At 40.7% G+C, this 27,287-nt stretch overlaps 2 protein-coding genes across 4 annotated transcripts in view; both read left to right on the top strand.

Annotated features, from left to right (window-relative positions):
* rasgef1ba (RasGEF domain family, member 1Ba) overlaps positions 1-27,287 on the top strand; it is a 146,887-nt gene that overhangs the window by 96,296 nt on the left and 23,304 nt on the right. Inside the window, exons 1-2 of one of the 3 annotated variants that reach the window (XM_042421026.1) lie at positions 18,382-18,701; positions 27,048-27,230. In XM_042421026.1, coding sequence (XP_042276960.1) covers positions 27,054-27,230 — 177 coding nt within the window. In that variant the 5' untranslated portion in view covers positions 18,382-18,701; positions 27,048-27,053. Of the gene's footprint in view, positions 1-18,381; positions 18,707-27,047; positions 27,231-27,287 lie in introns of those variants that run through there. The other 2 variants (XM_042421027.1, XM_042421025.1) reach the window with 2 other exon arrangements.
* LOC121903715 lies at positions 7,662-12,004 on the top strand. The gene is made up of 3 exons (XM_042421028.1): positions 7,662-7,811; positions 9,285-9,905; positions 10,840-12,004. Exons 1-3 carry the CDS (start codon positions 7,763-7,765, stop codon positions 11,337-11,339), a joined length of 1,170 nt encoding a protein of 389 aa, XP_042276962.1. The 5' UTR covers positions 7,662-7,762; the 3' UTR covers positions 11,340-12,004.

Here is a 27,287-nt window from a genome sequence, read left to right as displayed (position 1 = left end):
GACTGTGACTTTTTGTCTACGAGGGCAAATATGTGCAACAACAAAGAGTGATATATTTAGGAGTCTTTTAATTCTTTGTTCCAGTTTTAGCTTCACAGTTCCTGTTTAAAGCTGCTGTTCATGCAAACAAAGGAAGAAGGAATTCAAGGTGGAAGTGCCTGTAGAGTTACACGGAATTGCAGATGACTGTGACTCGATTAAGACGTAGGGGAAGTTTTGGCTGTGTTGTCTGACTGAAGACATATTTAGCTTTACATGCTGGCAGTGGCGTCATGCCCATTCAACTTGAGGCTCCCTCAAATATTTGAGATTGGATGGTTTTAGAAATTGTAAAATTCTATTTTCACAATAAGTGTTTTTAAATAGCCTTAAAGGTGCAGTGTGTAGAAATTAGTGGTATCAAGCAGAACGGACTCGGCAGAAATGGAATATAATAATTCATATGTATGTTTTAATTAGTTTATAAGCACCTGAAAATCGTTACCTTAGAATGAGCGCTTTATGTCTACGTAGGGAGTACGTCTTCTTCCAGGGAGCCCACCATTATGCATGTTCTATAATAGCCCAGAACAGACAAACCAAACATTTACTATAGAGAGGGCCTTTTGCATTTTTTGCACCGTATATTTTCCTTCACGCTTGGAGGTTGCGGAGGGGGAGGGGTATTCAGTTGGTTGCAATCTGCTGCTTCACCACTAGATGCCACTAAATCCTACACACTGGTCTTTTAATAATATGGTATATAAATAAAAGTTGCTTTTCTGTATGTTTTATTCATATTCAAGTCTGCCTGGAACACACAGTATCCTGCTCTCTGTTTAGGCTACTTGCTTTCTTCCAGCTGGAAGCTAAAGCTAGTAGAGTTGCTCAGCTGCGCGGCTGTAGAAGTTGTGTAAAATCGTTGCAAATTGTGATGTTTTTGTATGAATAATGAATCTCAGCTCACGCCATAAAAAAGTATGACTTGAATGAATTTGTAAATGACTTACAGCTTCAGAAGTGACTTTAACTATAACCCACAAGTAACCTTGTTGTCTTTTGCTATTATTAGCTAAATCATTGTTTTTGTCAAAACAAATTTGCAGCACTGAAATGTGTCCAACAAAACAGGGGATGGACATGAGGAGATTTTTACAGAGTTAAGAGCTAAATAGTGCCAGTAAAAACAGCAGCTACATGTTTGTGAACTTTAACTTAGCGTTGAATAATTAACAGCACTAATGATAAATAAAGTTAGCCCTGAGTTTAAAGCCTTTTAGCTAAACATTTTCTTGTTCAATACTGCTATCAAATGTAATATGGTGTTAAAAGGTGTCATTCAATCATATTTCTACTTATAGGGGGGCAATTTGATCATAAACATAGAATCCAAAGCAGATAATTACTGGTAGGTGTAAACACTGATATACTGTGTTGCGTTATGAAACTGTGCCCCCTCAAAGAAACTGACTGCACGACGTCCCTGCATGCTGGTGCACAGAAAGGTGCCCTGATGTCAAATGTAATTGAATAGGATCTTAACAGTGTAGCTCTGAGGAAATCACATGTGTTTCTCCCAAAGCCAAACCTTTACCACACACTGCCCCAGATGGTCTCTTGCAGTTCATCTCAAATTGATCTGTGTTGTTGAATACATTAGAGTCAATGTGATGTTTTTCTCATATAGGCATCTGGTGCTCATAGGAAATGTTTTGAAGCGCAGATGCTCTGCCATAAGTTTGCTGTTGGTCAAAGTGGCCTCTGCAAATTGGTGGCTACTATAAAAATGCAAGCAAATTAGAGGGCGTCCAGGCATGGGACCAAGAGTTCTGTAATTCATTTGAGAGACCGGAGTGAAGCTTTTGAAAGAGGAGTTCACAACTCCACATCACAACAGCCCTGAAGCCCACTTTTATGGCTGATAAATGACCTACTGTGGTTCCTCCATGTGTGTTTTGAAATTCAGTGGTTTGTCATCCCACCCTGGTGCAGAGGCATATGCTCTGCAGCTGCAAATCACAGCTATAGGGGAACATTATCTGGATGAGTTGCTGTAATATCAACAAGCAATGATGAGTGTATGATTACCAACCGAAAACACATTCGCTTTCTGTAGAAAATGTCAGCAAATGAGAGCACATATAACATATATGGCTATCAACATGGACTGAACTGAACAGTAAAAGTCTCTGTTGGTGGGAGTGTGTTGCTACAGGTTCCAGTAAGAAGACAAAATACAACTGATAAAGCAGAGTTTAAGTAAACAAACATGGAAACACTTCACAGCAGTTTATAATACTATCAGACAGGATTGTACAAGTTTGGAAAGTTCAGTCTCCATCTCAACAATTGTGAGTTTTCACAATACAAAGAACTGTATTGTAATTATGGTGTGCTTACATGTACTGAATTGGCCAACAGGGATGGTATTGCAGCAAAATTATCCACAAATGTTTTTTTTCCCAAGGACTCTGAGCCTGGACCCCTACTGTGCCAAAGCAGTGGTCTCATTGAAATGAATGAGGAGGCTTTTTTGCTGCAAATGTAGAATGTGGACATTGGGATTATTCTAATACATAATTAATTTTTAAAGAGAAAAATACAAGTGAAATAAATTTCATGGTTTACTGCAGAGTTTGACAGTCTGCAGGAGCACTTGGAGCAATCACTTTGATTCTTAGGCGTTCAAAAGCTGAAAAAAATAATAAAAACGCAGATTCCATGAATTACTGCACTGCTCCCATGTTGAGTCTTTGTTTGTGTCTGGTGTGAAAGCTTGTGAACCGCTGATCTAAACAACACTGCCGCTACTGCTGCTGGTTGTCAGGAGACATGAAAGGGGGGGTAAATGGAGCCACGCCAAAGAGCAGCAGGCAGGAATCCTGAGCCTCCACAGTGGGATACCTCAGTTCTCCTCCAGCCTCAGCTGACATAACCATCTCCAGTGTATGAGCCGTCTGTACCTCATCTTACCTCGCTGTGTGCTCGCTGACCTGGTTTTCTGCACTACAAATCACACTGGGAGAAGATCTACAACATATCTCTCCCCTTCGAGGACAGGAAATACGACAATCCAGAGGAGGAGACAGTTCAGGCTCTGCGGTTAGTTATTTATTGCGGCCATATATCAAAAGGCTGGCCCTTTCTTTTGGGTGTACAGGCTCTCTTGCAAATTGTCCATCCCCTAGAGTCCAACAGAACATAGACTAGTGACACATACAAGAAAGATCACAGGCTTTTACCTTGCAGCACCACATTTTTCCTGCAAAATTGATAGGACCACCAGGAGTACTCCCTTTATCATTTTCCTACCTGCACTTTGTAGGTTGCCAAGGGGTCAGCCAATGGTCTATGTTGTAAAAAAATATGCAAGAATCTAACATGTAATTCCCAGCCATGCTGTACCGCACACACGCTGTCTCTAAACGAGTATTCATTAAAAATATTCGGCCAGTTGCTGTTATTAGTGATGTAGCTCGGAAATATGCATTAAGCTCTTGACCCTGACAGTCCAGGTGGGTGTTGTGTGTGCGTGTGTTTCAGAGACTATTTGCATGTGTGTGTGTGTGCGTGTGAATGCCTGCAAGCAACTTTGTGAGATGTTTCCAGCAGGCCAGCGGGGGAACAGCCTGGAGGCATGCGTGAGTAATGAGATGAATGTCCAGTCGACTGTCTCGGCTCCCCTCTTCCTCTGTAATTACCTATGCTGTGGCGGGCTCATCATTTGTGAGTGCTGTGTGCTCATAAAGAACAACCCTTATCTCAACCTGCCTATAGCTCTATAGCTATTTCCCATATAGAGAACTGAAACTACAAAATTACACTTTTTCAGGCCCTTTGCACAAGAATTCCCTTACATATTGGTAGAGTGAGCATTGTTGATCAGTACTTGTACAGAGATGTCTAGTTTCAAAATCTTATCTATCTATCTATCTAATCTTTTTGGCACTTTTTCACGAAAACTTCCCAGGAAACAAGAAGCTTAAGGGACTAAACTCAAGAACCAATTCAGAACCTTGAAATCCTCATGGTGCATTCTTATTCATGTTTCCAGGGTATCTAAAGAACCACTGGGTGAAGGAAAAGAGACCAATATTGGATTACAAAGCTTTGTTTGAACCACAATTTTTGAATATGATGAGAAAATAGCAGAAAGTCATTGCATTAGTCTTTATGATTTACTGGAAGGGAGAGATGTGTGTAGAGAGACTTTAAAACGCCAGAGAAGCATTTTTTTTTTCCAAACTACTCCTGTACTACTGATTATTTTCCGGGTACTTTTCTGGTTTAGTATATGATGTAACTACAGGAGCTACATTGCTGCTTTAAATGTCAATATCATTAAAATAAATTTCCATGCCAAGGCATAACATTGCCCAATACAAACACCGCCCTGGTAGTTCCTGGAACACTGGAAAGTCCTCAGGCCACAGAAGCGGGGACTTTCTATAGGCCAGAAACTATAACCCCAAAACCAAAACCGAAACTTGGTTCCTGTGGTTGAAACACTGGTAAAATTCCTACCTAAATGATTCCTGGAAAAAGTGTCTCCATTGGAATCCTCCATTGTGACAATTTGACACTTACAGGAAAAGTGTCTCCCATAGGAGAGCAAACAAAAACACGTCACCTTGCAAAATTTGACTCATCTATTGTCATTTAGGCTGTCTCTGTAAAGTGGGACAGCAGGCAAGATTTGACACTGCATGCAAAGCTTAAATGTTAAAAGAATACTAATTGAGATCAATAGCAGTTCCAACCAGAGGGCAACAACTAGCCACTGGCCAAAGTTTTAAAGACACACCTATAATTACTCTTATTTACATGCTGCTGGTAAGCTAATAAGCTGGTCACCAATACATCCAACAGCTGGGCTTTGTTCAGAGTTACTAATGTGAACAAAGCCTGACTGTGAGGACAGCATCAACATCAACAACATAACATGTTAAACAGAAAGGTGCCACTTTTTGCTAATTGTTAATTACACACATTTAATGTGTGAATAAGACTTCTTTGGATTTGCTAGAAGCTACTTTTGACAGAGCTAGTAGAGGCTGCTAATAGAGAATAGCAGCAGTTTCCTCTTTGCTTATTACTCTTTGGGCTATATTAGTGCTAAATTAAGCTAAGTTAGGTTAAACACATCTCACAGATACTGGTGTATTAAACACACAATTTCATGTTATGCATTGCAGTATGATACAGAGATGTAAACTGATTGTAGAAAGGTGAAAATTGTCTATAATACACCATAAAGGACCCTGGTATTCTCTTTTAAGATTACTGTTAAACTCATTCCAAGTCACTGTATAACACAACAAAGGCTGAAGGCTCCGAATGCTAATCTAACGGCAGGAGAGCAGACTGAATCTGCATTAGCAGCACTTAAGAATTCCTTCCTCCTAATTGTTGTGCATGTGGATGAAAGAGTAAGGAGCTGAACCAGTGAAATAGAAGGAGGGATGACAGAGCTTAATGCTCTCAGCAGACATGCAGGGAATGCACAAGACGACCCATTAACACCTCACAGCCTCTTTAGGAGGTGTTTCCTCTGGATGGTTCCCTCTTGTTATTTAGATGAATCTGTGGTCCCTGGGGCTGTGTTCACACTCGGGGTGATCTGATTGCATGTGGACAGCTGTATATACAGGTGTGATTGTGCCTAAAATGCACTGAGGAAGATTTAGGATTTGATTGCTTAGTCCACATCTAGAGGCTGTCTGGGTTACATTATCATATAAATGTAGGTTATTGTGTGTAGTGTCTGTACTGAAGGACTGACTGAGCAGATGTACAGTATGTGGTCACTCTGTTGACGAGGTGTCTCGCTCTTCATGGCTTATATTTTTGGCACAGGTCTTGTTCTGTAGGAAGTTTGCATATTAAGACGGAAAATGATCATAAGTTGTCACTTGAGAGGTTTAAACTGTAGACTCTTAATTGGATGTAAATGTACAATTTGGACATACTATAACTGGATACAAGAGGGTGGCAGCTAGCATACAGACAGAAAAAAATGTTGAGTTACGGTACTCAGAATGTGCCGATCTGGGGCGCAATTGTGACCAAGTTGCTGCTTTTCTAATTTATTTCAATAAACCTGTTAAAACACCCAAACAGAAATTAACTGTAAGATTTAAATATGGACTGAATGGTGGTAAGATGAGCTTTTATCTCCTGTATCCTGTATCTATGTACCTGTGTTTTGTAGTATTATAACCCTAATAGGAAAGCATCATTTTTGCATCATGAATCTATGCATTGTCCTCATTCTCTGCACATGGTATGCCAACTCCTGATCATATGCTACTAATTAAAAAAATATATCATATACAGCAAACTCATCACATGCTTCCTCCACACCATAGCCCTGTTGAGTGTTGCACATTATTGCCAAAACCTCATGGTGCACTTGTTTAAATGAATATTGTACAACACACAACATAAGATATATTCACACAGTATATTCAAACAGAGGGACCGTGTGATGTTCGACTCATTGTAACGTTCTTACACAATAACATAAAACTTTAATGATCCCAGAGGATATATAAAAAAATAACAGCATGTGTGAACATAAAATATAGGTCGCATGGGAACACCAAACATTTGAGCATTACATATATTAACAACTGAGAAAGGTAATACATTTTTATACAATTTTTGAATGGGACTTATGAAGAGTGTTGTTTTGCTGTGCAAAAAAATAGCAATAGGATTTACAAACAAGAAGTTTATTTCAGGATCTATAGTTATTTGTCATAATTTTCACTATACATTTGTATTTCCTGTATTAATTTCACCTTTTCGAAATGCTGAAATCCAAAACTTTGCTATAATCATTCCTCCTGTTCATACTGACCATTAGAAGATCCCTTCATAATGCACTTACAATGTAAGTGATGGGGAAAAAATGTATTTAAAGTTCATCTGAAGCTAATATGAAGCTTCAGCATCCAAATGAGTCAAATCATGTAGATATCTTTCAACATTACAGTCTTTTTAGTGCCAAAGTCCCTCTTTTTGTTACTATACTTCCACCACAGCTCAACAGGGAAACACCGTCCAAGGAAACACAAAGAGGGAATTTAATGCTAAAAAGACTGTAAATGTGGTAGATATCCACTTGATATGATTAACTCAGACTGCTGAAGCCTCATATAAGCTTCAGCTTAAAGGTACAGTGTGGTGTTATATATATATATGTTGTTACGTTAGAATGAGCCCTTTATATCTACGTAGGGAGCGGGTCCTCCTCCACAGAGCTTGAGATTATGCACCACCATGTTTCTGCAGCAGCCTAGAACAGACAAACCAAACACTGGCTCTAGATAGGGCCATAGGTTCTCCTACATGCTTGGAAGGGCAGTGGGAGGGAGCGAGGGGGGGTATTCAGTTGAGTGCAATCTGCATCCTCATTGCTAGATGCCACTTAATGCTATCCACTGCACTTTTAACTTTAAAATTCATTTTTGCACAAAGTGACTGTGTGGACACACTGTGGATTTTTGCCTCCATCACTTACATTGAAAGCACATTTGAAGAGGATCTTTTAATAGCAAGTATAAACAGGAGGAATGATTACAGAGGAAAACCTCTTTCACTGTTCATATGGACACCTGACTGTTGTTTTAAGACACACTTGAATAAGAGTGAACCTATCCTTTAACAGTGACGTTCTCTTGCCTGCATCCGCGCTGTGACGTCACGCATTGAACTTTGTCACCCGGAAGAGAGGAGGGTCGATGTGTGGATTGTTTACATTTGCTGGAGCTCGTCGAAAATGAATCCTCCGATGATCAACTCGACCAACTCCGTTTCAACAACAAAAAGTAAGAGTCCCTGAAGCATGCGACATGTTTTATTGGTGCTGTATCAGTCAGCAGAGAGTCAGACAGTCAGTCATGTAGCTAGTGTCAGCTAGCCAGCTGTTAGCCGCTAACGTTGGCTGTGTTGATACTGAGAGCAGAAACAGCTTTCTAGTTTGGTTTCACACTGTTTTTAAGCTGTTGAACCTCTCGTTGCTAATTGTCCTGCTTGCACAAAGTCACTCTGAACCTTCTGAATAAAAGTAAGTGTTATAAGGCTGTTATTACACTGTATGCATCCGAATTAGCTTGCTGGCTCAACTTTTCAGCTGGTAGCTGACTTGTAACATCCAGTGTTAGCTGTTACAACTTGTTATCTATCAAATAGCAAGGTTAGCAAGCAAGGTTAATGTGAGGACATAATTTATGTTAAAGGTGGACAATAATCTAAATTTCTGAACGTGAAATATGTTAATAAATGCAATTGGTAGTTTGTGTCACTGTTCTTAAAGAACTCACTACAACAGGACCTAGCCTAGTTATTAGTAATTAAATAGATTAGTTATCTTATAATTTACTGCTTGTTATCTGTCATGGAGAGTACTGAATATGCAATACTAAAGGTTGTAAAACACACTCTCCTCCTTAGACTGTACTGTGTAGGATGACCTCTATTGTCCTCTGTTATTTGGCACTGAGCCAAGATCTGCAGGTTTATATGTCAGTCATTACACCAGCTGATTCCAGGCTGCAACTAATGATTATTTTCATTATAGATCAATCTGTCCATTGTTTTGATTAATCAATTAGTTGTACTGATATTTTGCTTGTTACTATCCTGTTTCTTTTATATGTAATGCTTTTTATGTGAAGCACTTTGTAACTTTTGTTTTTAAAAAGTGCTATATAAATAAATCTTTAGTTAGTTATTTGCACTCAGTTGCCAGTTTATTACCCTAGTAAAGCATAATAATACAACATCCCTGCTATAAATCCTACCTTCATGAAGGTTAAAGTAGTGAGGTGCTGTTGTATAACACCAAACTGGAAGGTGTGTCTAATATTTGTCCACCATTTTTAGCCTTTCTGCCTCCAAAATGACCATAAAGTTGAATCAGTATTAGTTTTAATCTTGTGAAATAAATAAACTGACGACTAAATGTAGTTTTGTACCAGTGAAAAAGTAACACCTGCACACTTACTCCAATTTTTCCAAAATTTGTTAAACAGACAACAGTTTGATTCTGATTGGATTCATTTGGATTGGAGTCAATTTTCCACTAACCTTGAACCTTCATGTAATATTTATTTAGCTTCCTCTTCTATACTTTTGTAGCTTAAACTTGCAGCTAACATCTTCTCATCGAGAGGTTAATCAAAAAAATCAAATCAAGGATCAGTTATCTAGTGCGTTTCCATTAAATGATGCTTGTATGAAAATGTTAGCGAACCACCGCCTCAGACGAACAAACATCATCCGTGTTTCTGTTTGTGCAGGGAAACGAGAGGCCGAGCGCTCCGTTAACTGGACGGTGGAGGAGACTCAGGTGCTGCTGTGCGCCTGGAGCGACGAACGCGTCCAGAAGAGTTTGGCAGAAAACCTCCGCAACCGCCATGTCTTCAAACACCTCTCGGCCCGGATGAGTGAAATGGGTTTCTCTCGGAGTCCGCACCAGTGCCGGCTCCGGGTCAAAACTCTGAAAGCTAACTACGTGAGAGCCAAGCTACAGAGGAGCGTTGACAGCTCACAGCCGTGTAGTTTTAAATATTTTGCAGAGATGGATGCCGTGTTGGGCAGGAGGTCAGCAGGAGTGGAAGGAGGGCCCTATTTTGTTTCTCCAGAAAGGGTGGAAGGGCTTCACGTGGACTCTGTTGACAGGACAGGAAGTATCCCTCCGGATTTAAACTCTAACACGGAGATCGGTGGTCATAGTTTCGGTTCTTTGGGGAGAACCGGAAGAAGCTGCCAGTCATGGCAGCTCAACTCTGAAGTCAAGTTGGAGAACAGAGAAGATTCGACGGATGAGTTTGAGTTCAGTGACGCAGGATTCACACAACATCCCACAGACAGACGCCATGAAGTTTATTTAGAGTCATCCATCCATCCTGAACCTGCCGGTAAGTTAAACAGTAACCATAAGTCAAGTTCCTGTCATCTCCACACTGGCCATGAAGTTTTAGTTGTTTTACATTTTTAATCTTTACTTTGTTGCACCTGACAATCAGTTGCAAACCTTGTGTGCTATATAAGCATGTGAGCATAATTTAAATTAACGCACAGCACCTGATTCTTTACACAAAATGGCAAAAAGAACATTCTGTGAGATGAAAAATATTGTGTCTAGTATTTTCCTGGCAGGTATTTTATTTTAGCTTAGCTTTTAGCTAATGATGAATACATGACTTGACATGTACCAGAGTTCCCCACATATTTGTGTATGTGCATGTTTCATCCCTCAGTGATTAAATTGGCTGAGATGAGATGTTAATAATTAGGATTTTCTTAGGCTGAATAATTATTTTAATATGTGAATATAGTGTTGATTAAATAAACAACACTAGAGTACTGCTATATTTCTCTATTTTGTAAAAGGTGAATAGAAAAATAATTTTGGGACTCACACAGACACACGCAACACAGAATAATAATCAGCTTTGTTTTTAACTTAAAATTTCATTTATCAATGTCAACATTTACAATTACTTGTGCAGTGTGTTTTGTATGTACATACAAGCTCCTGACTTGACTCTGTAACACCTTTTGCACGTCAGAGTTCATGGTGACGTCTTTAAATTGCTTGTTTTGTCTGACCGGCTGTCAAGAACTTTAAGATATTGTGTTTACTGTCACATAAGATGAAGAAAAGCAGCAAATCATCATATTTTAGAACCTGGGGGACGGAGAATGTTTGGCATTTTTGGTTGAAAAGAGACTTAATTAATCATTTAATTAGTCAATTATCAACATAGCTGCAGTATGCATTGATTTTAATTTTCTCTTGGTTAAGTAATCCTCCAATGCCTTACTATTCTTTTGTATCCTGTATCGTAGGTACACCAGTAGAAAACAGCCTGAGCACTCCTTCCCCACATGTAGCACCACATCCACCGGTTCCTCCTCCTCTTCCTCAGCCCGACGCCTCCCCTCTCCCTACACCGCCAGATCCAAGTCCTGGCCCCCTCCCCACCTCTGGCCACCAACACCCCGAGTCCTCCTGCCTGGAACCAGTCCTCAAACACCTGTCGGAGTGCTTCCAGCGGCTGGTGTCGGAGACCCGCGGCCTGCTGGTGCAGCTGGAGAGCCAGAGGCAGGAGCAGGCTCGCTGGCATCGGGACCTCCTCGCCGATTGGCTACAGAGGGAGGAGCGCCGGCAGAGGGAGACGGCTGAGAGGGAAGAGAGGAGGGAGAAAGCTCGCATGGAGCATGAGATCAGGGTGCTGGAGCTCCTTACTAGCCTAGCGAGAGAACAAGGGTGTCGGTGCGGAGGCGGCCAGACTGTAGCGGTGACACCGACCGGTCCAAATCACACCATCACCAAGGACGGACATTAGCATACGCTTCGAAGGATTTTTGCAAACTGGAACAAGCTCAGGTGGAACAAAATAACAGCAGTTATAATGCAAATAGCTGCGTTCAAGGAGGGCTTCGGTTTGGATTGCAGTGAGATTTTTAATGAACCAAATACAGGAAAAGACTTGAAATCCAGGGATTTATAAGTAGAAGAATGTTGACATTTGACAGCCATCGATTACTCGTTCTCAGAAAGCCTTGTAGAAGAAAATCAGTCTGGAATGATGCACATTGTTCATTTTTAATGTCTTTTATTAGAGAGAAGCACAATATAATCGCACACCGAGCTAAGCCGCTTGAGTCATCGTGTGAATTTTCTTTAGATTCTCTTTGTCACTTGTAATTAAGCATCGTGACCCTAAATTAAACAGATTTAAAAAAAAAAAAAAAAAAAAAAGACTATCGTATTTCGACTCGGCTTCAGACCAAAGAAAACAAACAGTTGAGATGTTCTCTAAATAGATGCAGGCTTTGGAAGGAAGAGCAGTGGCCCCGATGAAGATTATCCAGCTGGATGTGTTCTTCCTCTCTCTTCTTCCTAACAACGCCTACAAGGAAATTTCTCAAGTGTGACTTGATTGTACCAGATGTAATGATATTGTTTTATGCACTTTTATATAAATTAAAGATCAGACATTTTCAACCAGCTTCCATGTTCCTTTGGGATCTTTTTCATCTGTGTGGCCCTTATCAGCACTAATGGAAACGTGTTAATCTGTGTTGATACTTGGCAGTTAATGTCTCAATAAGCGGATGTGAGGAATTCTTCACTTCTGTTAAAGCGTCACTGACATCTCGGCTCTTCGCCTTCATAACCTTTGCTTTTTGATTTTGACATAATTCTTCCTGTTACAGCAACAGAATAGTCTCCAGCTTCCTTACAGCTGCCCGACTAACAAAACTCACCATACAGTTACAAATGATATCAGAAGAAATAATTGATTATGTGCTTTATGTGTTATGAAAATCTGCTGACTCTCTGAAACCTTGAAACTAATTAAAACTGATTTCAATTGAAATGCACAGCTGTCAAGCTAAACACAACATTTTTACTTACTTTGTTCATATTCCTCACAGAACCTTCTGACACGTAACATTTTTCAATTTAATTCAAAATATATAATAAATGGGGGAACTATGAATCTTTGGGCAATATATTGTCATTTTCCCGTAAGAATATATTGATTCATATGTTCAGATTTGGTAAAGAAATTGAAAAGGTATTTCAATAGTTATCCAATATGTTAACATATTCCACAATATATTAAACATATTGCCAAGTCAGCACAAAAAAACACGACTTTTCACTTTCAAATTGCGTGCAGCGTTTACGCCAAAGTCCAATTTTGCATGCAGGTGATACACTAATCCTTCCTAGTGAGGTTAAGTCAATATAATGTGACTTTTATTTATTTTATAAGGTGATTTTTGGCTTATTATGAGGAGGCAGGTTGAGTGGATGTCTAGATAATTTGTTGACAAAAAGTTGCGAAGGAGAGCAACGTCATGCCGGGTGTTTCAGCCTCACATCTGGACATTGTTACCACCTTTTACAGTTTCAAACCCAAACCATGATCTTACTCCTAACTCCTAACCAAGTGTTTTATGTGCCTAAACTTCATTAATGGCGTTAAATGAAAGGCGAAAAGGTTCAAATGCGGCATTAAATTGGTGCATCACCTGCATGTGAAATTTGACTTTGGCATATGCACTGCACGCAGTTTGAAAGTGTAAAGTCATGTTATACGTACGCAGATTGTGAGATGCATGAAATACAGTATAACAACAGCATGGAGAGCTGATCTGTCACATCTGTCAATCTGTCATTACATGCACATGAAGTATAATATATATATACTGCATCTTGACTGTAATATATGTATTTTGACTATAAGAAGTATTGCTTTGTCATCAGTGTAGATGCAGCTAGAAAATCTGGCCTTCAACCAGAGAGTTTGTTTTCCTTATCACTGTGTCTTGACATTGTCAAACAAGTGTCTGCGAGCGAGTCACTGGACCGTGACCGGGCTGCTACAAGGTTGCCACAAATGGGAGGGAGGGAAGAGGGGGGGGGGGGGGGGGGGGAATCTTACTGTAAATTCCTGATGCCTGATTTCCCTCGTCTATGCTGAAGCTCTATGTGGAATGTAGCACCGACATAAAGTCTGTGTTTATTTATTTCCCTGCAGGAACATTTCAAATCTAACACATCAGTTTAGATGTCACGCTCGCATATAAAAGAGCTTTTAACACAGTTCTTACACTCCAGTCAGGCTCTTCTTCCACGAGAGTAAACATCTGACGTCCTCAGTCACAGCTTGTTAATGAAGCTGTGGACATATTGTACCTTTTTTTCTTCTTTTTACAGTAAAGTACAGTACTGATCTGTGGTGTATTTTACGCGTTGGTGGAGGCTGTGAAAGCAGAAGTGGTGAGCTAAGAATATCCTGTAAAAGTTGGGACTTTTTTTTTCTTCCTGCAATGTCCTGCTTTACACTTACAGGAATCTCTTTCCATTGAACCCCCCAGGCTCTAGCTACCACATCCCAATTGTTACCTGAACAGACAAACTGGAAACTTTTCACTTGGCCGTTTACCACAAGCTTCCCTGAACGTTCAGGGTGTGAACGAGCGCAAATCGGAAAGCCCCATTTCCTTTAGACATTGAAATGCTGATAGCAGATTGTAATCAACACCGCTCAAGCTGATATTCTGACACTGGAAAGGATACAGCTGGTGATATTCTATAGTTTTCTTATTGTCATTAAATCCAATGAGGAAATTGGACTCACCAGAGCACCAAATGTAATCCACCACTGCAAATAGTCCACAACAAATGTATTTCTTCCTCCTGTTTGAGTAATGTTTGATAAAAGCTACAGTGCCAAGCTGGTTTAGGAAATTTATGGGTCTTTTTAAAAATGAAACTATGTATTTGTGAGACGTTTTTTAAGATTTATGGACCAACTAGCTTGGACAGACAAGGAAGGGAAGACAGAAAGTATTGAGAGATGGATACATATTGTTGGTTTTGGTCTTTTAATGGGATTTGTTGACATTAAGAAGCATATAGACTAAATCCTGGGTTGTGTTGTTTTTGTTCTAATATAGTTTTAATTCTGCTTTTCTGGGAATTGAAACCTTTTGTCACATTCACTGTTAGTTGGTGTAATAACAATGAAAACCACAAAAGTTCCAAACTGAAATGAAACTAAAACACTTTCTAAATATAAAAAAAATACTGTTTCTTGATCAGCTCTAATCCTAAATTTAAGATTTTCCTCATTATTTCTGTAGTAGTACATGTAAAGAAAAGAGGAACGGCTAAAGATTCTACTTCAAGTGTCCGCCTGGTTCAGATCTGACAGCTGTTTGTAGCGTCTGCAGGCGTATATATATTGTGTTTGTGTCCCATGATGCCCAATATAACAACCGCAATCCTCATCTTTGTGGTCAAACTATGTGAAGTCATTTAAGCGAGAGAAAAGCCGGATTAGTGCATATACGTAAATCTGCACTAATCCCAGATTACGTAATACCTCGGGATGTTGATGAGATTTAGGACGATTTGTTGTCATTTTACCATGGCTTATTACTCTTCTCGGAAATGTGGAGAAAGTCAGACAAGCACAAAAGATTCTGCAGCTAAACAAACATCCAGTGTAAGTCACGTTTACTGCTTGAAAAACACTGGACTACAATTAGATTTGGCTTAAAGAAGAAGGGAAAAAAATCTAGTGTTGCTCTGTTTTCTATTGTTGGAAGATAAAAGGAAAGGTCAAGGAAACTGTCAAGAAAACAAATTGGACTTTTGTGTCACAATATGACATTTTATTTCTTATTTCCCTTCATTTTGCCAGGCTTTTGTTACACGATTTGTTCCCAATTGACCTGTCTGAATAAGAAAAAAAGAAGCGAAATAAGTAACTACTAGTATTGTCACACAATAGCCCTGTATAACTCAGAAACTAGAGCACGGTGACAATGCCAAGATTAGGGTTTGCCAAAAAAACACTTGCATCAAGGGATTTAATACAGTTGTCATTTAAATACGATTATGGTTTACATGTTTATTTCATTTAAACCCTACACATTTCTTTTCTTTTTTAGAAATCCAATGATTCAGCCCCATTTCGGACCTTCATATAACGCCAGCCAACGTTTTTCATTTCTCTACAAAAGCCAGTTTCCTTTTTATGCGTTGCCCACTTAGAAACAGTTGTCCCCCCACTTTTTTTTTTTTTTTCTTGGACAAACAATGACCATCAAGGGCCGGTTGGAAGAACTAAACGGGAAATTTTTGTTGCGTTGGGAACAGAGAAAGAGACGGAGCTGCTCGGTTTTTATTTTATGCTGTTGCTTTTTTTACTGATGTAATGTGTATAATTCCAGTTTGTTTGTTTGTTTCTGTGGTCACAAAGGCTCCAATGAATTGACCTGACCTTAGAGAGCAAGAGAGAGTGGGGGAGGGACGGAAAAAAGGGAGAGAAAAGGAGAGAAGACGGGGGTGAAACGGGCGGAGAGAGCAAGAGAGTGAGGCAAAGGTGAACAGGATAAACTGATAATACTGATGGGTGGATGTGAAGCTGCCAAACATATATTTACTTTATTAATTACATGTATATCTGTAAATAATCACTTAAAACACAGTTGAAATATATAACACTGAATATAGATTCACCCTGTCTATCAGCTGGAACCAGTCTGGCCGTTCTCCTCTGACCTCGGCCACCAACGAGGCATTTTTTCCCAGAGAACCGCCGCTCACTGGATATTTTCTCTTTTTTGGACCATTCTCTGTAAAACCCTAAAGACGGTTGTGTGTGTGAAAATCCCAGTAGATCAGCAGTTCCCGAAATACTCAAACCAGCCCGTCTGGCACCAACAACCGTGCCACGTTCAAAGTCACTTAAATCACCTTTTCTTCTCCGTTCTGATGCTCGGTTTGAACTTCAGCAGAAACTCTTGACCATGTCTAGTTGCTGCCACATGATTGGCTGATTAGATATTTGCGTTAATGAGCAGTTGAACAGGTATACCTAATTAAGTGGCCAGTGAGTGTACACAGTAGGACCCATTTACGGTTATGTATTTTGGCTGGGTTTGACGCACTAGCACCATTACACCAATGACGTCAATGTCTGAAATATCTCAACAACTACTGGATGGATTGCCATGAAATTTTGTACAAACATTCGTAATTCCCAGATGACAAATTTTAATGACTCTGGTGATCCACCATGACGTTGACGTTTGTGTTTCTGAGTGAAATATCTCAAAAAACATTGGATGGATTCCCATGAAATTTGGCACACGCATTTGTCTCCCAATTTAATTAATCCAGTACTTAAAGGGGACATATCATGCACATTTTCAGGTCTATATTTCTGTTCTGGGGCTCCACTGGAATTTCTTTGCATGATTTACACTTAAAAAATCTCCTTATTTATCTTTTTACAGCCCTTTATGCAGCCCCTCAGTTCAGCCTCTGTCTGAAACAGGCCGTTTTAGCTCCTGCCTCTTTAAAGCCCCCCCCTCCCAATAAGCCCACTCTGTTCTGATTGGTTGGCTTCCAGAAACTGACCCTTGACAGACTTCTGTCGCTCTGGAGGCTACGTTAACAAACAATAGAACAGAAACAGAAAATCACAAAATAAAGTCATGAACAAATACCTGCAAAACTAATGACATTGTTTTTAGCGCTATTTAGCACTTGTTAGCATGCTAATACACTAAACTAAGATGGTGAACTTTATACTAGCTAAACATAAGCATGTTAGCATGATATTAGCATTTGGCTCAAAGCATCACTGTGTCTGTGTACAGTCAGCCCATGTATTAGCTCTCTTTATATATCCATGAGTCAGCCTCACTGCTGCTAGCATGGTCGTAAACTCAGTCTAACCGGTGGTATCTAGTGTTGTGTGCATTGTGGTTCGACGAAGAGGTTCAGACCAAGATATCTTTGGAGGCGATCTCCGTTTATTCTGACAACAGAAATAAACAACAAAATCCTCCGGTCAACTGTGACATCTAACTTGAGCTCCTACACAAATTAAATGACATGAAAATGTGTTAGCATACTGCACAATATGTTTAAACTTACAAATAAACTTTACAACCGTAATTTAACAGGAAGACCACAATGTCGCTTACCTCTCCCATGGAGTACAACAAAAAAAAGGGGAGCGGTAAAGGCGAGAGACATCATTTATAGGGGGGGGACCCACAGAAGTGAACGTTGGGGTACAGAAACTGAGACTCAAACGTTCCACATATTGATCCTAGAGGAGTAGCATGTCAGCTTATAACTATTTACAGACTTTATGTAATTATAATACTACATATTACTGCTGTATAATTGACTCTGTTACATCTGGTCATAAATTCTAGAAAGGACGATATAGCTATAGGCTATAATATAGCTAATTTAACTAAAAGGAAACTCATTCTGTTTTACATTAAACACAACAACAATAACAAAAGCAAAAGAATACAATAAACAAAAAACACTCCACCAATGACTTTAAGCAACCCCACATCTTCCTCACAGACATAAATCACTTATATATCCTACATATAGATAAACAGTCATATAGAAACTATATCCGCCTGACAAAATAGAAAAGTTTTGCTAAATTGTGCTTCAAATGAACAAATTAAAAATGGTCACACGCTAAGTGTCACACGCTTCTATATTTTTAGGCTATTTTATTTTTTGCTTGGGGATTTCTGACCTGTGACATTCATTTCAAAGAATTGAAACATATAAGAGGAAGAATGAGTGAAAACGTCATCGATGGAGAGTGAGAGAAAGGGAGAAAGGGAGAAGGGAAAAGAGAAATGAAATTGAAAACGAGAAAAGAGGAGGAGGATGATGAGAGAGGGAGAGAGGGAGGGAGGAGGGAGGGAGGGATGGAGGGAGGAGGGAGGAGGGGGGAGGCGCGGTGGAAGGAGTTCTGTCCTCTGATTGGCTGCTGAGTCCCCTCTCAATAAAGTCTTGAGCCTGCTCGCGGCTCCGCAGCTCAAAACACAAGAGAAGGCGGCAGCGGAGCGACACAGCCGGAGCTCTCATTCATTCATGCGGATTCTTCTGTGAACTATCCCGCCGCTACTGTTGTTGCTGCTGCTTCTGTGAAACGAGGAATACACGTTTACTCTTTTGCATTACGACTGAATAATGTTGCACTGAACTGACCGGAGCTGGGAGGGACTGCTCGGTTTTTCACCGTATCGGTTTATTCACATGTAAAAGGAGAAAGTCTCGGCTGTTTGAAGGGCTGTTTTCGCACATATTGGGAAAGGATACGAGGGATTTCTCACCTGGATTACTTCTACTTGAGGTGAGGTATGAGGATTTTTTTTGTTGTTGCGGGAATCTTTGTATTTGAGCATCTTTTTGTTTATTGAATGTTATATTGTTTGCGCGCATTGGAGAGCCGGTGGAGCGTCTCCAAAATGCGCGCAGGTGGTAGAAAAAGCGCACTTTGTTTCCAGCCAAAGAGAACAGAGACAGCGTTTCTTAAATGAACTTAACTGCTCTGTTACTCATTTCCAAATTTGACTGTAAAGATAGTGTTTAAACCCTACTTTTACCGCAGTAGGAGTGCTGGCAGTGCGCCTGTATTGACTTTATCCACATCTTTATCCACCAGAATCAAAACAAACATGCGTAATGATATCTTAATTGGCTGGCAACAATAACAAGCCTTTTCAGTCTTGTTATTGTCCCTTAGTGATCCCCCAAATGTACCCCAATAATGGGATTTTTTTCAAATCAGTATCAATAGACTATTTTTAACCCTCACTACCTTCTGGCTAAGAGGATTCCCCCCTCTCTCCCCGGCTCTCCTCTCCTGTAAGACAGTGAGGGATCAGAGAAGTTAATCCCACATCTCCTGAATAACTCCTGCTTGGCGTTCCGTGCCACTGCTCTGTATTACAAGCATGCATTCGGGTTTTTCTTAATGTGCTGACAAGTTAAATCCGTTTATTGGTGATTTGGCAGGACTCTGACTGGCAGACAATGTGGATGAGTTATTGTGGATTGCGGATTACATGATTGCTACTGTAGGTGGTGTGTAGCCTTGTAGTTGTGGTGGGATGTGTTTGTACAAATGCAGACAAATGGAGGCTTCAGGGAAACGGGAAGTTATGAATATTTGAAGTCACCGGATTATGATATAGAAGATTCTGCAGTGCTGTTCCCTCAGCTACCAGTCACCTAAGTTTGAACCCAATAAGCATTGATTTGGATGTTTAGAGGTCAGTTTATTGACTATATTTCAGTGTTGTGGTTACATGTCATTTAAAATATGTCAAGAAAGCACTTGTATACAACCCAGAAGTGCTACAAACCCAAACTTTTCAACCAAATGTTGCCCATTTTGAACTATGCCTACATATTTTTTTGCATGCAGAGAAATCTGTTATGGTCAGGTATTTCCTTCTCTAGAGGCATCTTGCATTCACTGGATCCCCTTTATCCACAAGCAGCCTTAAAACATGAGTTGATATGTGGCTGTTGGATGTGTCTCGTGAGCAACCGTCTTGAATCTCGAGTCCTGTTTTGACTCAGGAGGCGAATCATAAGTCATAAAGGTGTTTTTCCTGCTGCGGCGTCCCTCTGTGCAGGATGTTTTGGTGCCTGCAGGAGGGATCCGTGTAGCTGTCAAGAACTGATGACGCCAGGTGACAGAATCCTATACGGGAGCTGTGACTTTTTACCATTCTGTGCAACAGCTGCAAACGTTACCCCCCCAAGTCAAAACACTGCTGGCGCTGCAGCACTTATCACTGGTGTGGATGTATTGAAGAAGGGTGGAAGGAGCTGTGAGTGGCTGCATTTGATGTACTCATGTACTGTTGTTGGGTGGGTTTTTTTGGCATCTTTGGGAACTTTGACTTGAATTTGAAATATGTGTGATTGAATTAGAGTTGCAATGATTAGTCAATTAATCAATTTTGATCATCGTTTAAGTGAAATTTTAAAGGAAAAATGGCAAAAATTCACTGGTTCCAGCTTCTCAAATGGGAATATTTCCTGGTTTTCATACTGTTATGTAATAATAATGTAATAATAATGTTTTTGAACTGAAATGATGGAAAAACAAAGAATCAATTGTTGCTGTCCTAGTTCTCTCTGTGAGTTTGTGCTGACTGACCCCACCAGCTATGTCTTTGGTGACATTCTTGTCGCTGGAGTCTTTACTGTAAATCTTGTGATTTGCCATTTCTCCCTGGATGTACTGATGCATTGTCCTTCTGTTATCCGGTCTCGCTTTATGATATCAAAACACTGACACCGGTGTATTTTTCACTTTAAAACTATTTAGACTCGTTCAGTTTTAAGCACTTCTGACCACACACCAACTTGAAACAACACTTCCAACCGGCCGCCTTTATTTAGACTACTTCCACTATTCCGCTGTGGCCTCTTCGCCCTCCTGTGCAGCCACTCAGCTATCTCTCACCCTCATTTCCTCAAGCCATGGATGAGTGAGATTCCTCATGCCTTTCAGAGTGTTTACGCAGTGGAGGAGGAGGAGGAGGAGGAGGGGGGTCTGTTGATTTACTGCTGGTCCTTCCAAGTGTGTGACTGCCTGAATCACATTCCCCCCATTGCCGTACTCTAGTCTTCCTTCACTAGTCTTGCTTAAAGAAACACCTTTTTTTTATGAAGCTTTCATTTTTGTTGCTACTACTTATCAAGCGTGCTGCTGCTATACATGTTAGGACTGCAAATCATGTTTTATTGCATCACAAATCTCAGCGCTTTACTGCTTTGACCTGTTACTCCTCAGCGGTTGTGAGAATAGTTAGTGTGTCATTAGGATAAGAGCATCAGCTTAAACAGTAAACACGGGTATCTGGCTGCTTGTGTACGTCTCTTGAACCATGGGAACGATTTCCTGTGTGTGTTGAGGCTTTTTTCTCTTCTTTACAGCCTCTGAACTGCTGATGGCTGCTCATCATGAGCGGCCGTTAACACTGCGGGCAGGGCGGGAAGAGACTCTGTCGGCTCTTTGATAGCTCGTATTTTGAGCAAGACTCTGTCATTCTCCTTCTAGTGAAGCAGCCCCAACCGCACGTTTGGAGGCAAAATTACCTGCGAGCTTGTGTCATTGACAGCCCTGCAGCCTAAAGGTAATTTCACGAGAACAGCAGGGTTTTTTACTCCTAATATGACATTTGCTACAGGGAGGATTGGTGCTTTTAAAGCCGCTGCCCTCTTCTCTGTTTCAAATTTTCCCCACAGGGCAAAAAAAAAAGGGAAATATTTTGACATTTCTGTAACCTTTCAGTGAATCGTAGCCTGAAACAAAAAAAACCCTCTTCCCCTTCTCTATGTATATATCTCTACCGCACATGACCACACCAGGGTCACAACATTAACATCAGTGCACTTTTGTATTAAGTACTTTTTATTGTAGAATATCTAATAAGTAAGAGTGCAAGTTAAATGCCTGAAGTGTAAAGCATAAAAATCCATAAGTTTCGTTTCTGAGTTGTTTGTTTCAGTACTTCCTTGTGTAAACACTCATAAGGAGGAGAGAGAGTCCCAGACGTTAAAACAACCACGAGACATCCCTGAACCAGGTCTCGAGCCAAGCAATCATAAGAGAAACTCCCCGTCATGTGATAAACAGCGGCCGAGTCTCCAGCCAATAAAAGAAGCAGAGACAGCGTGCGCGTAGTTTGAATATCTAGAGAATATCATGCTTGAAAGACTGTGGCCAAGAAAACTATGTGACCGTCATCTGTTTATAACTGATTTAGAGGATAAGAATGTCTCAGTTGTTACAAATACGCTAAAGTTTTCCACCCAAAATCAGTTCACAGCTTGATACAAAAACATCTTTAAACATCATGACAAAAACAGACAGAAATCTGAATATCATCTGTCTTTTAAATCCAATTTAAGTCAGACTTCTTTTTACACACTGAGGCAGATGGCTACACACACACACACACAACCAGCGAGGCTATAATTAAAACCACCCATCCTACCTAAACAAACCCCACCCTCCCCCCTTATAGTGGAGAGGCGAGCGCTGGCATTTTGTTTGTTTACCTTCAGCTGCCACCCAGCCAGCAGCCACGCTAAACCAACAGCAACTCGCTAAGAGTTTGCTTTTGTCAGGCCCCAGGACTCGACATGTGGTCCCCCCTCCCCTCCACCACTACTACCACCACCACTACTACTACTACTACACACGACACCTGGGAGCCAAATGTAAATCAGTGTGTCTCAGATGTCGTCGCTTGTAGCATCCCGCGCTTTGTTTTTTAGGATTATGGTGAAGGCTGCAGCTGGTGTGGAGCAAAGAAGAATAGACAGAAAGAGACGGTGGCAGAAGTACAAAACAGAGCTGCAACTATGTTGATAAGCGATTCATCATTTTGAGTCATTTTACAAGGAGAAATGTTGAAATTCTCTGGTTTTGGATTCTTAAATGTGGATATTTTCTGGTTTTCTTTGACAGTAAATTGAATATCTTTGGGTTGTAGACTGTTGGTCGGGACAAAACAACATTTTCTGACATTTTACAGATCAAACAACTAACTGATTAATCAAGAAAATACTTGTTTGTTGCAGCCCTAATACAAAACTGAACTAATTTGCTTTTTTTGACCTAGTCTTAATTATTGCCAAGAGTGTTTTTAAGAAGTCGTAAGGCAAATCAGTGCCTTAAAGAATGAATTGCATTTGCTGTTAGGCAGAAACGCTGCTCTGATAAGAGAGACAGTAGAGGACAAAGGGCAACATCTGATCTGATGGTGTCCTCTATCCAAAGATTTCTTTTGTATTAGAGACATGGCTTTTATCTTCAAAGAACCCCACCTGCCCCTTGGCAGCATGAGATTCCTCCAAATTGTTTGCCTTTTCAAAGACATCGGAGAAACAGAGTGATGTCACAATACTGAAGCTTCAATACGACTTTGAGGCTGTTTACGCCTGCTTTTAAAATGCGTTTCGGTGATCCGGACACAAGTGTACAGCCAAGACGCATCGCTTCACACCTGTGTGTCTATTATGCGTCTCCGAGATGTTCCGCTGACCACTTGTGGTCAGATTTCATAAGTGCCTATGTCACTTCTGCTAGAGGGTCCAAGGGTCCCGCGAACAGTTATTACGCATGACCTAGACATATATTCCTGTCACGTCCTTGTCGGGGGCGCATCAGGATGCATTAGTGTTTACACTACTAAAGATATGCGGTCAAATGCGTCCCAGACTACCTCGGCAAGTGGTTTCAGTGATTGGATCACAATGCATCTTGGTGCATCTTGCATTTAGAGCTGTCCACTTGTGATTGAATTGCCCGAGACGCATTTTAAAACCAAGTGTAAACAGGGTCTTTTTTGCAATGTTATGTTTTTAGAAACTTAATTCTGTCACTTTATGTGTCCTGCAAGCTGAGGTTCATTTCAGTTTCACTTCAAGAAGGCGTGTATGCATGAAAGTTGGTCTACAGATCCAACATGTCTTGAAATGAATCCCAGTTCAACCAGGCATCCAATCAGGGATGCACCAATCCGACGTCTTGTATCATTTTTATATTCAGTAACATGAGGCAAGGGATTGCTGTGGCCTGCTTTGACTTAATCAATATACATGATAGCAGAAATACTGAATTTTATAATAACTTTTACAAAGAAACTGTATTGAAAGTAGCGTTCGCACCTGGCTGATAGCTGGTCAGTTTTTTAGCTCCAGTGGATTGGTGCATCCTCTATCTGCAACTAATTATTTTCCTCATTATTGAGTAATGTCTGAAGTTTCTTTTTTTGCCATATCAAATAATTGTTTAGTCTACAAAATGTCAAAATAAGGAGGAATATCCATTGCAGTTTCCCACAGCCCAAGATGTCTTCTTTCAGTTTCTTATTTTGTCTGAACAACGGTTTAAAAACCCAGCAGGGTTCAGTTTGTAGTGCTACGAGATAGAGAAAAGCTGCAAATCCTCATGTTAGCGAAGCCGTGACCTACAAATCTCTGGCATTTTTCTTTGATTTTCTTAATGAAGTGAATCAAAGTCAAATTAAATAGTAAATTACTTAACGAAGGATTGTCTAAAATTTTCAGCGCTACATCCAATCAAAACAAACACCCCCTTGATGGTAAGAAAAGCGAGCGTGGGATCAGGGAGTTCCAGCTGGGAACAGTGAATGGGTCATGTTCTCAGCCACTGATCACCTGCTGCTGTTGATGTGCTCTAAATCTTAACAGTAGTGGTGTGTTTGGGTGTAGAACAGTAGGTCTGTATTTATACTAAACTAGTACAAAGTCTGCGGTTAAAAAACACAGCTAAGAGCACTAAAGGTCAGCAAAAAACCCTCAGTGGAGTAAACAGAAATCCCAATAACACTTGACTTCTATCAGGGTTTCCCTCCTCTCTCCCTCCATCAGACTCATGAGCTCTCTCTCTCTCTCTCTCTGTCTCTGCGGGGAAGCCACATGGTGCAGCAGATGCTTGGGCCGCTGTGCTCTGACTCTTCGCACTCTCATTCTCATGGAAATGGCCATGGTTGTCTGGCTGAATAATAGCGATGGTCGGTGTGTGCACGCGTGCATTATGGGGCGGCATGCGTGTGAGAGTGGAAGGATGGGTGGTTTGCTTCGTGTGGGTGGAGGCTTTATGTGAACTCATGAATAAACAGGGTTTGTTTTGGTATCTATACCGAGCTGTTAGTCTCTGTAAAGGCAAACAGGGCTGTGTCTTGTGATTTTTTTAAAGGTTAAGCTCAAGACTTGTACCATGTTAGATCATGAAGTGCTTCTAAATATCCTTTAGTTCCCTCTTTTGGTCTGATCTGAGTTGATGTTGTGGTTCTTTTTTACTGTTGTAGGCCTCCCATGAAACCCATATACACATCACAGGACAATGAAACCCCAAATTTATTTGAACTATTTGTGCCAGTGTGTGGGCAGATGCAGTGTATACCTCCTGGTATCCCTGTATCCGTCCCTGGCAGCACTACAGTGCATCAGCCTTTAAGGCTTCCTGACTCGGCAAGCAGCCATAGTGCGGCATATTGTCAGGTGGTGTGGGATGGGGGTGTTGAACCCTGATTCAACTCCCCCCCCCAGTGTGAAAAGGCCCTTTGTGTTTCCCCAACCATAAGTCTGCCTGGCATGGGATTCAACCAAAGTGCCAGGTTCAGAGGTCAGGAGGCTGGTAGACTGGCAGAGGAGTGTTTGTGAGCTTGTTGTTCTATTTTTGTGAGGACCAGTTTGGGTTTTACACTTGATGGCTGGTCTTCACTTCTACAAAGAGTTGTTTGTGGGTGAAAGTGAGACTATATAACGTTTTGACAGAAGAAAAAACATGTATTTCCTATTAAGATTCCTATCTTAAGACTGATATTAACTGACATTATTAAATCTGTTATCCTGTAAGTGTTCAGTAAAAGTGACAAGACTTGGTTTTATATCCATCCACTTTCGACCTGAAAGGTGGCTGAAAAGCTAATAGCTCGCTCCTTCACTGAGGACAATTTTTCCATATAAGTACTGATATGATACCTGAGTTTCAGTATTACCAAAAAATGTATTTAGGTTGATAGCCAACCCAGCCAAACACAAGTTTCTCCACAACATGCTACTTTTGTCTGCTATCACCTCCTCATAGCTTCTAAGCAGCGTATAAGTGATTTATTGACAAAGCAATGATAGTTTGGAACATATGGATCAATAAAGGAGATGTTGATTGTGCTGCAGCAATGGTGTGCACAGGAGAGCACACGTGCTCCGCCACTAGTCATGTTGTACACGGCATGCTCATTTGTTCTCTGCCTCTTTGACAGACACACACCCCGCTTCGCTTTGCATCACACACACACACACACACATTCCTGCAGTGGAAGTAAACAGGCAGTGTTGAGCATACAGTGTGCTTTCAGCATAAAACAAGTGTCATGACATCCAGCAGTGTTACAGTTTGGCCTGCAGTGGTGGTTTGTGGTGTCTCTTCCATTTTTGTGTGTGTGTGTGTGTGGGTGTTAAAGCACATATACAGAGCTTTCTTTATAATCTCTGTCACTAAATACCAACTTTTTGTGAGTTAGAAGACCCTTTGAATGAATCGATTGTCCCGCTAAAGATTTATAGCAACGTGTCTGAAATCTTAAACCCTCATCTGTCTTGTCTTATGAGAATTGGGTCATTTCCAGCAGTCAAAGGTTGCTGCATTTGGGAACATAAACACTATCGGCCTACAGTTATGTTTTGGCTATGTTGGATGTCATAGTTGTGTAGAGCAAGGGTTACACTGCGAGGGTTCAAATCCCTGTAAAACTCAGTGGGGTCAAAGCTGAACAAATCGCCTGCAAGCTGTCTATTCTAGTGTGTTTCCTTGTGATGGAGATGACTCATAGGACGCTTGCCTTTATCCTTTTTGTGCCTCAACCACAGTTTGTATTTTCAGTCATCACATTTGTACGTCCAAATAAACTTAAACCAAACCCAGAAACCTTAAAATGGACAGCAGGGATCCAGAGGAGGAAGGATGTTGACTGTGCCCAAACCATTTCCCAAGCAAACCTTTGACGTCTGTGTTTGTGTCTGAGAGCTATTCTGGATTTGTTTGGCCATCCTGCATCAGCGTCTGTGGTGGAATATCTATCAGGGAAGTAGTTACAGTCCCGACTGATTGCTGCTGTGTTTGTCATCTTTTTCTTTGTAGGACAACATGCCTCAGACACCACCGTTTTCAGGGCAGCTGGGCACCGGCAGCTACAACAAGAACCTGTACCAGACCAAGGAGGAAGGCTACCCCGGCCTCTATTATCATGACAACAACCTTGTGTCTGGCTCCTTGGAGGCCCTCATTCACCACTTGGTCCCAAATGTAGACTATTATCCAGATGTGAGTATGATTTTTTTTTTTTACATTTTCCTTTTCTTTGTATCTCTGGTGGTTTCT

The sequence above is a fragment of the Thunnus maccoyii genome, chromosome 9 (genome assembly GCF_910596095.1).
Source record: "Thunnus maccoyii chromosome 9, fThuMac1.1, whole genome shotgun sequence".
Lineage (NCBI taxonomy): Eukaryota > Metazoa > Chordata > Actinopteri > Scombriformes > Scombridae > Thunnus > Thunnus maccoyii.
This window is presented reverse-complemented; position numbering and strand designations above follow the sequence as displayed.

Coding starts and splice junctions, on each gene's coding strand:
- LOC121903715 (XM_042421028.1), top strand. CDS start 7,763: ATGAATCCTCCGATGATCAACTCGACCAACTCCGTTTCAACAACAAAA. Junction 7,812..9,284: donor CTCCGTTTCAACAACAAAAA/GTAAGAGTCCCT, acceptor CTGTTTGTGCAG/GGAAACGAGAGGCCGAGCGC. Junction 9,906..10,839: donor CATCCATCCTGAACCTGCCG/GTAAGTTAAACA, acceptor CCTGTATCGTAG/GTACACCAGTAGAAAACAGC.